Genomic DNA, 13,287 nt, shown 5'->3' on the forward strand with positions numbered 1-13,287 from the left:
GTCAAAAGATTCTCCTATGTAGACTTTTTCTGCCGGGTTGTTTGTCAGTGTAATATTCAACAGCAATATCTGGCCTCGGAGATAGGGTTAATTGCAATATTTGGAAAATAGCCCCTCGGTATTACACTCTGTCACTACCTGATGACGCGTTAAAATGTAAGCTCGGTAATTGTGGTTTTCTGCAAGGGCCCGTTGATGCGCGGGGTCACCCAACCTAATAAGCTTGTATGAGATTAAATGGATAATTGGATATAGACCATGCAAAATACGTTCATACTCAGATCTATTCTAGTGCTTACAGGCTGACTGGTGGCAATCGCTGCAATTAGTAGTGATAACATGGGGTTATGTGGAGTATTTTTATCTACTAATCACTCATTACTCGCCAGCCCCCTTAACATGCCCGCCCTGTTCCAGAACCGTTCCCACTGGAGGCCTGAAAAGGCTCGATTATGCTACTAAGCCTCCAATTGTGGATACCTATAAACTACCGCGTTAATTAGATCCTGGCTCGTCAAATCGCTGTAGACGTTCCGTTTATCAACGCCATACTGTATACTGTATACTGTATTGTGAAAGATAGTGTTCGTCGTACATTGACATTGAAATGCAAAGTAGGATTGACGCTTGGTCAATTATATAGGCCCTTCTTACTTGGATAGCAAACTTGCACAGTAATGAAGACACACTGCTTCCCTGCACGTGTATGGAGCTCTTGATGCCTCTAAGATCTGTTTTCTGAACAATCAGCGAAGAGAAGATCGGCTCACGTATTGAACGTCACGAAACGATCTTGACATTGAAAATTGTTTTCCCTGTTTGTGAGGAAATCCAATTTTAGCTCAATTTGACATGTCGTCGAGCAGCCAATGGGGACAGCACTCGCTCAAAAATACGAGAAGATGGTTGTGACAAAACCAAATCATCCAAAACCACATGCACTCATCCCAAATTCTGCAGATTCACCAATTCAAAATAGCGGCCCTTTTTCCGGAGAAGCTCCGCATGAGACCCAGATTCAGCTACTCTCCCGTTGTCCAACACGTAGATAATGTCTGCCCGCTGTATAGTACTTAGGCGATGAGCAACAGCAATGGTCGTTCTCCCTCGTGCTGCAGTATCCAAAGCTGCTTGTACCAGCTTCTCTGACTCGGAGTCAAGTGCAGATGTTGCTTCGTCGAGCAGCAAGATTCTTGGATCTCTCATGAGAGCACGAGCAATGGCAATACGTTGTTTTTGTCCCCCAGATAGCATCCTACCCTTATTTCCAACTTCTGTATCAAAACCCTGCCTTCATTAAAAGGTCAGAACTAGTATTTGAATATATGAACATACAAGATGAGGGGGGGCACTCACGGAAGAGATATGATGAAATTGTATATGTTGGCGTCTTGACAAGCTGCAATCAGGGAGTCTTCAGAAACTTCCATTGGATTGCACCCCAAAAGGATATTTTCGCGAATAGTGCCTTCAAAAAGTGCAGCTTCCTGCCCGACAAACGCAAGTTGCTTTCTATAGGACCTGACATCGAGTTGAGTAATGTCCCTACCATCGACACGAATTTCCCCAAGACGACTGTCATAGAAGCGTTCTAAAAGGGCAATGCAGGTGCTCTTTCCACACCCACTAGCGCCTACCAAGGCTACATATTGTCCCGGTAGAATAGTAAGGTTCAACCCTTGTAAAACAAGATGTTCGATTCGACTGGGATATCTGAAGTGCACATTCTGGAATTCGATGCGCCCCTCGACTCTTGGGAGAGTATCCCCATTATTTTGAGAACCAATTCTTGGCTTTCTGTCGTAGAGAGACTTCAATTCTTCGGCCGCGTTCTTTGCTTTGCTGATACCCGGTGCATATGAAAAGATCCGTCCAGCTGCCTGAGCACCGAAGATGACCTCGCTGAAACAGACATAAAATTTGAAAATAGTGTATTCATGATGGCCGACTAATGTACCACCGTACCAAAATCCCAATGCCATGCAAAAGAACTGGACTGCCTCTGAACTGGCATATAGGAAAGACGACTTAACAATAGATGGGATATTGTCCTTAGTTTGCTGCTCTAACCGGGTCGAGTATGACTTCAGCATTGCCGACTCCATTGTGAAAGAAGCAACCGTACGAATCGCCGATGCAGCCTCGCTGGCGAAATTAGCTGAGCTTTGATAAACTTTCTTTGATTTTGACTGGAGCTTATTGAGGACCCAGATGCGCAGGAACCCGCTAAGAATGAGAACGGGGACTGCTGAGATACAAACCAAGGCAAGTTTCCATCCTAGAATGAGAGCGACAATAAGTGCACCAAGCAAATTAACGATCATAACCAATAAAGTCCCCAATGTTGCGCCACTAATTCCAGACAGACTTTTGGTATCTGTAGCAAGAATGGATGTTAAAGCGCCAGTTGCGTGCTCTTCTTCGTCATAAAAGGAAATATCTTGATTGAGAAGGACTCGAAATGTCGTGGTTCTAGCGCGACGAATGAGCTTCTCCGAGCTAATGGCAAATAGGATTCCTTGGAGTGCATATAGAAGGAATGTGGCTAATCCCATCATGAGAAACATGAGACACCAAAAGTTCGTGTCATGGCGAAGTTTCTGGAACTCGCTAGCTGGGAGCGTGATCGTGCTAACTGCCTTTGCCATTAAGACGGCCTGGGAGGGCTGAACTGCGCCAGCGCAGATTGACAAGATAAGGCCAATTGCCATGATTTGCCTTTCAGGGCGGTTAAATCCCGCAATGAACTTCACAAGAGAGTACACAGAAGGATAAGTAGCCCCGGAAAGGAGTTTTGATTCGGGTCTGAATCTGGTAGTAGATCGCTCGTTTAATGCGCTTTTATGTAGTTGAATATCGCTATCGAAAGGCCCGTGATTGTGAGTGTCGCCATCCGAAATTGAGAAAAAATCCAAGCCGTCTTCATCTATTCCTAACTCATCCTTTTCAGTTTTGTCCTCATTGAGGCTCTGAGCTTGTACAAGATTGAAGTAAGCTCCACCATGATCGATGAGATCCTTGTGTGTGCCTTGTTCTGCAATTTTTCCATCAACAAGAACAACAATGTTGTGAGCGTTTTTGATAGTAGATAGGCGGTGGGCTATTATAATAGTTGTACGTCCCTCAGCCGCCTTTTCCAAAGCTAACTGAACATGAGCCTCGGACTTGGTATCTAGTGCAGATGTGGCCTCGTCGAGAAGTAGGATTTTTGGCTCCTTTACAACTGCGCGTGCAATTGAAATGCGTTGTTTTTGACCCCCTGAAAGTGAGAGAGAGCCGATATGTGTTTCATACCCATCCGGCAGAGCCATGATAAAATCGTGGGCATTGGCTAGCTGAGCCGCATAGACGACTCTTTGCTGAATCTTATTTTTAGGCTCACTTTCAAACTCAGATCCGGTAAGTCCATATCTAATATTTTCGAAAATCGTGGCCGAAAATAGCTGTGGCTCTTGTGAAACAAGAGATATTTGCCGCCGTAGTGAGTGTAGATTGAGTGTGCGAATATCATGTCCGTCGATAGTGATCTCTCCCTCAATTGGGGTATAAAATCGTTCTATAAGGCCAATAATCGTGCTTTTTCCGGATCCAGATGGACCAACAAAGGCGGTCGTTTTCCCGGCCGGGATGTGTATGTTGAACGAATCTAAAACGAGCACTTCCTGTCTTGAAGGGTAGACATGTTTGATGTCATGAAATTGAATTTCACCGTTGAGCGTACGTACCGCTGTGCCCTCAGCTGACCAGGGATTCAGAGGGGAAACCCTATCAATGACACTGAATATTTTGGATGCAGCAGCAACAGCATCTGAGAATGCTTGCAAATTGGGTGCAACGTTTCCGAGACTATAAGAGCCGAGAATGATGGCCATCATAATGGTCAGGATGTCTCCGGGAGCAAGATCCGAATTCTGTTCGACAAGAAAACGGGACCCCATCCAGAATCCAAGCCCATAGTTAAGGTACATTATGCCCAGTAGAGCTCCAATGACGAGCGCGAATGAGATTTGAAGAACCCTGCCAAAGCGCTCTCCCTCTCTCATGTAACCGTCGTATTTCTCTGCGAGAGATTCTTGAGCTCCAAATGCTACCACTGTCCTTATTGATTCAAACGCGTTGTCTGCTAAATTCCCTCCATGTCCGTATCTCTCGATTGATCTCTTGCCATAAATCACAGAAACTACAGAGCCACTACCCATAATGATAAGGAGGGCAACCAGAGTGGAGGTAGAGACCAGGGCCAACTTCCAATATTTGATATAGGCGATGATAAACGCAGTGACGAAACTTGAGACTCCCGAAAGAACCAGGCTTAATTTCTCGGAGATACCGTCCTGAATAAGATGCATGTCGCCAGTGATTCGCGTCGTAATTTCGCCGGTCCCCAGAACATCGAAAAATGCAATGTTTTGTTGTAAAATGGCTTGAAAATACCGCACTCGGATCTTCTGAGTGATAGTATTTCCTGTGTAGACAAGGCCAAGCGTTGAAAAGAAACTTAGGATGAATTCGGCGATGCCTAGGTAAGTGAAATAGAGAACGTTCTTGGTGAGTTCATGATAGAAATGGTCGTAGGTGATACTGCCAATTGCCACCTCTTTGAGAGACGATGTTACTTGCCCGAAGAAAACCTAGAGGATGTGCGATCAGTCTTATCACACACGCCTTAAAGCTCAGGGTAAATGTTATTTTGGCTTGGCTTACAGTGAACAATGGCAGTGCTGCACCTCCCAGCATAGCACATATTGCGCTCATGACAAAAATCACAATGTCCCATTTACCGGCATATTTATAAATCTGAAAATAGCTAACTGTGACTTTCGGAACATCAATCTGTTGTGTTAAGATATCTATCTGGTTTTCGGATAGCGTTTGATGGGCAGAACTTGTTGCCTAAGGAATGCGCAGACATTAGAATTCGTCAATATCAATTCATTTAAGCGGATATCCGAATAAGCGACATACCTCTGCACGCGGTTCCATCTGAAGCCCTTCCGCATCCTTTATTTTTGACATCTTGCCCTCTTCGCCGCCACCATTGGAATTAATTGTATTCCAATGGTCTGGAGACTGTCAAACTCGGGGGTATTTAGTATGCCGTCACAGTTCTTTCGGCGCACCGTTGCGTAATTGATGCCGATACGACGAGATTCATGGCGTTTGAGCTCGAATCATTACCAGCAGAGAAAAGAGATGACAACGGCCAAGGGGAGAGGGTCATTAGGGCTCGGTAAGTAATGACTAGTTAGGAGCCATGTGAAATGACACCGTTGTGGAGATTTATGATCTACGCCGAGTAATTACGCTGTAAAAGCTAATTTCACAACTAGGGCAAAGGGGTCGAGCTCGTGTTCAACAAGGCTATTGGTATATGAGACTAGCATAAACATGATACAGGGATTAGTGTATGGAGAAATATTGGGAAAGGAATTGGATTTTAAATGCCGACGCTTCTCTTCTTTCTCCATATGCAACATGCATGTGTCTGTTAGTGTTTAGTGTTATCAGTATGGTGCACCTCGGTATAGAATCGGGAAAAGATCTGGACGATCAGCTAGTCTCATAAATGCGACAAAAAGCATGTCTAGACTTTAATGCTAGTTTTATTGCGGAAACCACGAAGTTAGAGAGTTATAGCCTAATGTATTTCACCCAAGAGCGGTCACTACCCTTGAACGGGCAGCTGCCAATTCCCATACAAACCTGGCAATTTTTAGGCCCCTCAATATTTCGCCATTTTATTAGAAAATATAATCTGAAATTAATTAGAACTATTATATATTATAAATTGAATTATATTTCATTATTAATAAATTTAAACTTAGAATTATAGTTATTTTGGAAAATACGCGATAATTTTATGTAATTTTAATACACCCTTATTATTTTAATAATTATTGAGAGTTATCTAATAAAACTAAGAATATATAATATTTAAATTAAATTTTATATTGTATCTCATTTTTATACTATATTTTCTAATAAAAATGGCGAAATATCGATGGCCTAAAAATGCCATGGCAGCTGACCGTTCATGGATGAAATACGTTATTGGCCGAAAACACGGCACCAAAAAGAGGTCCCCCTCCTTGGGAGGGTTATTAATTTTGGCTCTTATTCTGGCTGACACACTTCCCCAGATAATATAGGGCTCCGGCATATATAATCTGCATTTTTCGTCTCTATATTCGGCCTAATCCATTTATTCAGTCAATGTCTCCGTTGCTTCGGCCAGCACTCATTTCTTGACCAATTGCCTGCATTTCTTCAGCCCGCCTCGGTCTTTTTTGCTGTGGATTTTTGCCACGTTAGACATGTATTGCTTTGATATTTTTTAATGTTGCTTGGATTTAAACCAGGTGTGTATTCTCAGTGGAAGTTGCAGCCTGATTAGGCTTCCTTGGCTCATAACGGTCGGGGGAAAACCACTACACCAAAAGGGATCCCCCTCCTTGGAAGGGTTATTAATTTTGGCTCTTATTCTAGCTGACACAACCGTACAAACAGATGAGAGCTTATATTTTTACTCTTTCTTTGATCAATTCTGCCCCACTACGGAGACACTAATCATAAGCCTAGTACATATATAATAGTTTCGTGTTTTACTTGTTATTAGCGTATGGTTCATAACTTAGCAGAGGCTACATTTCAGCCATCTCCATCAACCTATCAGTATCATCCGTTCACCGCTCACTCAGTATTTATTGTAGTAAGACGTGGCTGGTGTCAGCGTACAGGGAAAAAAAGATGAGAGGAAGCCAAGGAGCTTGATGTGTAAGTGATGGAAATTTGCAAACACGTTTTGGGACTTGAGCATCTAGACACATTGACCAGCATGAATAACCTTGCGTTAACATACAGGAAACAAGAACGATGGATAACATCCTGGCTTATTTAATAACGTATTTCATAAGTGAATGGCGACCCCAAGCGAACGGCCACCACCCTCCAATTTCCCCTCCAATTTATTGGTGTTAGATGACTAAATGTTACAAATTTTAATTTGGAGATGGAAAGAGTGGCTGCTCGCTTATGAAATACGTTATTATAAATTAATGTCCATTTAGACTTTTTCCACCTCGGGCTGCCTAATGCACAAGTTCCCGAGGCATGGCATGCAATGGCTTTGCCACGGCTGTTTCGTCTTTTTTTTTTTTTTTTAGCAAAACTCCAGTCGGATTTCTTTCTTTCTTTTCTTTTTCGAATTACTCGTAATTAAACATTCTAGACAGAGAATCAATTCAAAGATGCTCCCGATTATATACTTTATCTCTGTTCATAAGGGTGATGCATTTCCGGTGTTTACTACATATGTTCTACATATCAATGACCTTCGAACTAATATATAAGATGTAACGATATAAGGAATGTTTTCATTCTGAGATAATACAGATTATGGTCCTCTATGTACATGAAGAATGCAGAGCTCTAGTACATTGCCGAAGATGAACAAAGAACATCTATATCATAAAGGAACGGCACTGGAATGTTTTCATTATGGTGGAACCTCATAGATCAGCATAAAGTGTGTTGGTTTCTGCTGGTTTCGTCATAACCTAAACTGAGACTCCTTCATGATGATATGATTCATGGCCGTAATCAATCGCAGACACATATCATAAATGAGTCAGTCTTTTAAATGAACTTTCTCCAATGTTTGTATTGCATGGCAACACTACTACTTAGGTTTACATGTGGTTTACTATGATTTTTCAGTCTACGAGAGGTGAGAAATACAGCACTACATTTATCTAGATACCCTTTGTTTCGGTATATGTGTAGCAGATGACTGCAATGCGATGACGGATACTGACGGTGGTCCTCGACAGCAAACGGTAACGTTCCTTATTTCCGAGTATGACTGCTTTTAATGTGTAACTAGAAAACTTGAATCATCGAAAGACAGTTATTTGAAGTATACAAGTTTTGCTAACACATGTACGCCCTGCCTCCCGTGTTTGTGCAATACTTTGCTGTGATAAATTATTTCCGAACAAAGCATTAATGGGTCAACTGGTGAGTTGGTGGTGACTATTTCTTGCGGGAAATTCTTGGCAGTCCTTTTATATAAACCGTCTACACCTAGATATATATCAAATAACCACTTTTATATTGAGTTCTTCTATAAATTGAAATTGTTTACATATTACTGCTCGGAGCCATGAAGTACCTTTACAAAGCCGTCGTTAAAGAGCATGTCAAATTACCTCTGGATCTGACCAAATACCCCAAGTTATCAAAAGAGCAAGCGGGCCATCTGCGTCACTTTTATAATCTAAGTGCAGCCAACGATGGTGACTGACCGCATATGGGCTCTCAAGAGCCAGCCCAAGAGTTCCTCGACGCATACCGGTATCAACTAGCAACCATGGTTTACGCGGCTGCATTAACTCACTTCCATCGTATGCCAGCCATGCGGACACTCTTTCAACGCTTGATCCGTCGCTTAATTTACAAGATGCTACGACGTGAAGTATGGGGGTATTGGTATCTCACGTCGCAATCCGGCATTCGCCTAGACCCAGATCTGAAAGAGCTCCGCAAACCCTGGGCGAACCCGGTCGTTAGAGAGAATATCATGTATAGCGGTCACCTCTTACTCATGACCAGCCTCTATGCTATGCTTTTCAACGACGACGAGTTTGAGCGTCAAGGTAGCCTGACGTTTGAATGGGACCCGCTGTTTTGGGGGATGGGGAAAGAAAGTTTTGCATATGATAATGGAAGCCTACAAGAAGCAATTCTTGAGGAAATGGAGCGCAATGGGTGGATAGGCGTGTGTTGTGAGCCTAGTTTAGTTTTTGTGGCTTGTAATCAATTCCCAGTAAGATTTTACCCCCAATAATGCTCTTCAAACTTGAGTTCTTGACAAGGTGATAATTTAGATTATCGCAATGCGGTTGAATGATATCCGGAGGGGAACTAATATTGTGGAGACGGTCCTTGAAAAATACAGATTTGCATTGAAATCCAATGACATGATCTCACGCAATGAACTATACAGAAGTTGGCTGAGCGTTAAGCAAGGAACTGTGTCTCCGGCCCGTAGTATTGGGTTCACTGCCTGGTAAGATAGCTAACGATTTCAATCTGTTTCCCATTTTCAGGCTAACTTTATACAGGGCTGCTGCGTTCATGAATTCTTGGAACACTGAATTTGTGCGAAGCGGATATTAGAAACACATATTAGGGTATATCACTTGCATCGATGGCAAGGTCGAAATCCAGCATCCCGCCGTAGCCACCTTCTACAGAGCAGCTCTTAATCAACAACTGAAAAATGTTGATGACGACCATTCGCATGTTCTACATGAAGCACGCAGACACTATATTGCTGCTCGGCACACCAATTCACCCTCTTACAACGAGCCAACCCTGGGATATTTTGTCCAGTGGCTTTCCGAACTGGGGAAAACGACCGAATTAGAGGATCTTTTAGCTTATGTCGACGCGAACCTGGCGCCAGCATGGCAAGATGGAGGTCTATACTATCCTAGATGTGGCCAGGCAACGGACGATGAGGGGCAGTGGACGCGAATGGATCCGTTTTCCGGAAATGCTGCTATTGGATACGCCAGGCTAAATGTGGAAGATGGTCAGAAAAGGATCTGGGATAATCCATGGACGAAAGAGGATGTGTCTAGCCGCCCTTGGGTCGACGGCTTGGATCTTTCCCACGGCGTTGATTGTCTACGAGATATTTTCGACGAGAATGTTACTGCTATGACAATTACATTTCAGGAATGGGCTGGCCAAGATGTGAAAGTCAGCTTTGAAGTCAAAAAGCTACCCGGCGGTCGCTGGGGTATTTATCAAAGGCACAAAGAAGGAGTGGTGTATGAGTCTTTAGAGGGAGTGAATATTCCCGTGGACATTAATATCAAGGCGGGTAGAGAAGTTGATATTGTGATCATAAAATAGGGCTGATAAGTCCTGGTGGTGGGTTAAAGAGGTATATCTAGTTCTCATATAGTCATATAGTTCCCATCTATTATTATTTCTCTGCTGGTCCAACCTTATCTCCAAGTATTGCTGACCGTGGCAAGTCACCGTTTTTAAAATAGCCAGTCAACATTGTCACCAGCTCTAAGTTGGCTATATTATCATGATAGCACATCAATTCCTTATGGAAATGCATTTATCTAGTTAGGTGGTTTGTCATTAATGCAGGTCTAAGCCATATCTTAACTGACTGTTGATATAACCCTGATTCTAACGTTACCATCACGTTATTGGCGTCATCTGGTACTCTATATACCTGAAGGTCAGTGCCAGTTTCTGACTATAGCTGATTGCCGTCATACGAGGAGATGGAGGACACTGCCAAATATGGCATGCTATGCTATCAACGACCCAAAACATGGTTCCTTGTTTTCTTCACATTCTTTTCCATGATTTGCCTCTGGTCCTGGATTCAGCATTTAAGACCCTACCATCCTTTGTTCTCCCCCAGTTCAGCACATGTATGGACATACCTCAGCACTCCTCACGAAGGACTTCAAACTTTGGGTATGACTCCAATCTCAAGCATTGCATCTATATAGGTTCCGGAACAATGAACGTACCGTCCAGTGCCAACAAATGCGACCGCTTAGTGACTGGCAGATGAATTGATACTGGCTGATTATGCGTATGCCATCACACGGCCATTTATGTCCACTGACCACCTCGGTCAGAATATACAGTTATCTGGGCCTGCAAGCGCGCAGTGACCAATGTGATTCTGTGAGTTTTCTCTTGGCAGAAATATCGCAGGTCCCTTTTCCGTTCCCAGGTGCTCCAAATCGTATACGTCCTGGCTATTACTATCATTTTGCTGATTTGGTCTATTGTAAGCATTTCTTCCTACATCTGTTACTTCTCGTCTATCGTGCTAATTAGATTGCTAAGGAATTAGTTTGTCTATGCATACTCATATTTATTTCCATTGGTTTGAAGTGTATATGAGGACCAGGGATAAAATATGGTGTTGCGGAGGGAGGGTAGAGAGGGTGAAATTGTTCGCGGCGTTCGGTTTGGTATGCGGAGAATCCAGATTTTCGGTGTTCTATAAATATTGAATCCGTGAGTTTGGATTACACCAGTCGAATGGGTTGGTGAAATTCAGGTTCAGCCACCAACCCACTACATCACTCGTAGGCGGTCCAGTCGATACTAAATCGATTCTAAAGCCAATATAGGATAGAGAAAAGGTCATGTTACACTATTATTTGATAACGAAACAGTGGCTAAAGCAACTCCAATTACCCAACCTAATCCAATCTGCACAAAATTGAATAAACCGTAAAAGCATCCCTGTATAAGACTTATGGCCGTTCCAAACTCCAGTAATCATTATTTTACACTAATCCATATATTTATTCCCCATCCGTTATCTTATGTTCGTATGTCTATCGCAAAGTTGGGCACGTGGAACGTGACGTTGGTATCAATGTAATAAGCCTCGGAGCCAAAACTGAAGTGACCCAAATAATCGGTAGCCGAAGGATATTCGCCCTCAGCAATTCCCGTGGGCCGATCAAGTAGTGTTCTTAAATCGCCCGTGAAATTTTGAGCAGTTGTGCCGTCTGGCACAACCCATGTTAAGACAATCTGGTTTGTGGTAGTTTTCGTGCCAGACCAGAGATCGCTGGTGGAGATAAGAGGGTTAGTAGGAGGAATGCATAAAGCAATAGGGTTAGGGGGAACGAACAAGTTAACACCATTTACTGTCTGGGTTATCGATGTTTGCTTGCCATAGGGGTAAGTCGAGGTACCAAAGCGAGCGAGCCAGACCATGATTTCGTATTTGGCCTTCTCGCTGTCTGATGAAAGTTCCTGGGTGCTGTCCAAGAACATATCAACGGCAACGTTGGCATTGAGGCTTGCTGTGTCTAAAGATTTAATATCCGTGGTTGCAACAGGCTCATTGCCTAATCCGTATGTCCAGTCCACATCCAGGGTGATATTGTTCAGACTGTTTACGTGGACAGGGAGGGTGGTCCCATTGATCATGATGTTGGGAAAGGCATGCACAGGTTGGTCAGGATTGCCTTGGGTATAATTCCAGGTGACCGCGAACTCAGGGGCGGTGGTGTTAGTGGCATAGGTGCCATTATCAAACGTGGTAACCTGTACGTCGTGGTCAGCATTGGCTGTCGCTGGGTTGACTACCGGAGGCGAGATTGCAGACGTACATTCATACATAATCGAGAGACACCATTTGTGATACCCCCATCGATACCCCATTGATTCGGGTTGACTGCAGGCACGTCAGCGAGAAGGCCGTTTGGAGCGGGATAAAGAGCCACCAACGCAGATATTCCTGTCCCTTGGTATAGGGCGAGATACCATAGGCAGTTTGGCAGTAGTCGTTCCACTTAATGTCGTTGTCGCTGCCACCGCTGCCTCCGTTACCACCGCCGCTCCCTGTTCCGCCGCTGCTGCTGCCACCACCATTTCCGGTACCGCCATTGTTATTACCACCTCCGGCAAATAGGGGTTGTTGGCCAGAAGCTTGCCGCTGTGCATCGATGCCGACCAGGACGCCAATGGTGGTTCCGATGGGGATGGCCAGAAGGCCAGCGTTGACAACCCAGCGAAAGGCCATGCCGTCAAGAGAGCAGCGGGACGGGAGGGGAAGGAGGAAGGAAGATAAGAGCAGAAGTATACAACACGAAGCCAAAGAGGAGGACAAGAATCAAAAAGGAAATGAGGCTAGAACTTGGTGCGAGGGAGCGAGTCAGACCGTGATGGGTGACCTGATTGGGATGACACGGGCAAGACAAGAGAACAAAAACGGAGCAGGTGCTTATCACCGCTCGATCAGATCCTCAGTACTAGTCCTAATTACTGGGTACTATGTATTTAGTATGTACCGTAACGTCCCCTGACTAGACCGAGCGCCAAGACCTCCGTGTCTGAGCCAGCGGCCGCTGACTGGCCAGCAGGCCCCCCTGACCCGTCGCTGAATTGTAAGCAACCCAGCCCAAAGCAGAATTTTCACCCCATTTTTGTGGCTCGCGCTTTGCTATTTGCAGGGGTTAGTCGTTGGTAAATTGCCTGATGGAGACAAGCGCCGGGGAACATGCGCTGGGGCTTGTCAAAACACCCAACCAACAGCGGGCCTGGTGTTCCGATAGAGAGCTTATCACCACTAGCGCGCCCCATGCCGTCCTGACACAGCGTGTGCGCAACCATCTCTCCTATGTAACGTTTTCTTGTTGCTCAGGCCGAGAACGGTCAAGATGATGACGATGATGTTTTGACCTAGAAATGATGATCCTTCGATGGGGATCAAGAGACTCG

The 13,287-nt window shown here is 44.2% G+C and overlaps 4 protein-coding genes across 4 annotated transcripts; 2 read left to right on the plus strand and 2 right to left on the minus strand.

The window, feature by feature from the left end:
* Positions 1–574: 574 nt before the first annotated feature.
* BGW36DRAFT_463244 (multidrug resistance protein 1, 2, 3) lies at positions 575–5,016 on the minus strand (the record flags this gene model as incomplete). The annotated part of the gene is made up of 4 exons (XM_046222202.1): positions 575–1,291; positions 1,357–4,631; positions 4,705–4,893; positions 4,966–5,016. 4 exons carry the CDS (start codon positions 5,014–5,016, stop codon positions 943–945), a joined length of 3,864 nt encoding a protein of 1,287 aa, XP_046069223.1. The 3' UTR covers positions 575–942.
* Positions 5,017–8,161: 3,145 nt separating this feature from the next.
* BGW36DRAFT_398874 (uncharacterized protein) lies at positions 8,162–9,921 on the plus strand (the record flags this gene model as incomplete). The annotated part of the gene is made up of 6 exons (XM_046218465.1): positions 8,162–8,294; positions 8,322–8,560; positions 8,642–8,824; positions 8,886–9,067; positions 9,123–9,159; positions 9,217–9,921. The coding sequence occupies 6 exons, from the start codon at positions 8,162–8,164 to the stop codon at positions 9,919–9,921; spliced, it is 1,479 nt and encodes a 492-aa protein (XP_046069224.1).
* A 1,261-nt stretch (positions 9,922–11,182) lies between these two features.
* Positions 11,183–12,317, minus strand: BGW36DRAFT_383261 (concanavalin A-like lectin/glucanase domain-containing protein). The gene is made up of 2 exons (XM_046216639.1): positions 11,696–12,317; positions 11,183–11,632 (listed from the first exon to the last, which is right to left on the minus strand). Exons 1-2 carry the CDS (start codon positions 12,226–12,228, stop codon positions 11,377–11,379), a joined length of 789 nt encoding a protein of 262 aa, XP_046069225.1. The 5' UTR covers positions 12,229–12,317; the 3' UTR covers positions 11,183–11,376.
* On the plus strand, positions 12,273–13,003 carry BGW36DRAFT_207254 (uncharacterized protein). The gene has a single exon (XM_046209895.1). The coding sequence runs from the start codon at positions 12,363–12,365 to the stop codon at positions 12,870–12,872; it is 510 nt and encodes a 169-aa protein (XP_046069226.1). The 5' UTR covers positions 12,273–12,362; the 3' UTR covers positions 12,873–13,003.
* The last annotated feature ends 284 nt before the right edge of the window (positions 13,004–13,287 follow it).

The sequence above is a fragment of the Talaromyces proteolyticus genome (assembly GCF_021365285.1).
Source record: "Talaromyces proteolyticus strain PMI_201 chromosome Unknown BGW36scaffold_9, whole genome shotgun sequence".
Classification (NCBI taxonomy): Eukaryota; Fungi; Ascomycota; class Eurotiomycetes; order Eurotiales; family Trichocomaceae; genus Talaromyces; species Talaromyces proteolyticus.

What these genes read in the sequence shown, in the direction of transcription:
- BGW36DRAFT_383261 (XM_046216639.1), bottom strand. Translation starts at nt 12,228, where the DNA reads ATGGGGTATCGATGGGGGTATCACAAATGGTGTCTCTCGATTATGTAT. An exon ending in CAGACAGTAAATGGTGTTAA is followed by an intron (nt 11,633 to 11,695) that starts CTTGTTCGTTCC and finishes TCTTATCTCCAC; the next exon opens with CAGCGATCTCTGGTCTGGCA.
- BGW36DRAFT_207254 (XM_046209895.1), top strand. Translation starts at nt 12,363, where the DNA reads ATGTCGTTGTCGCTGCCACCGCTGCCTCCGTTACCACCGCCGCTCCCT.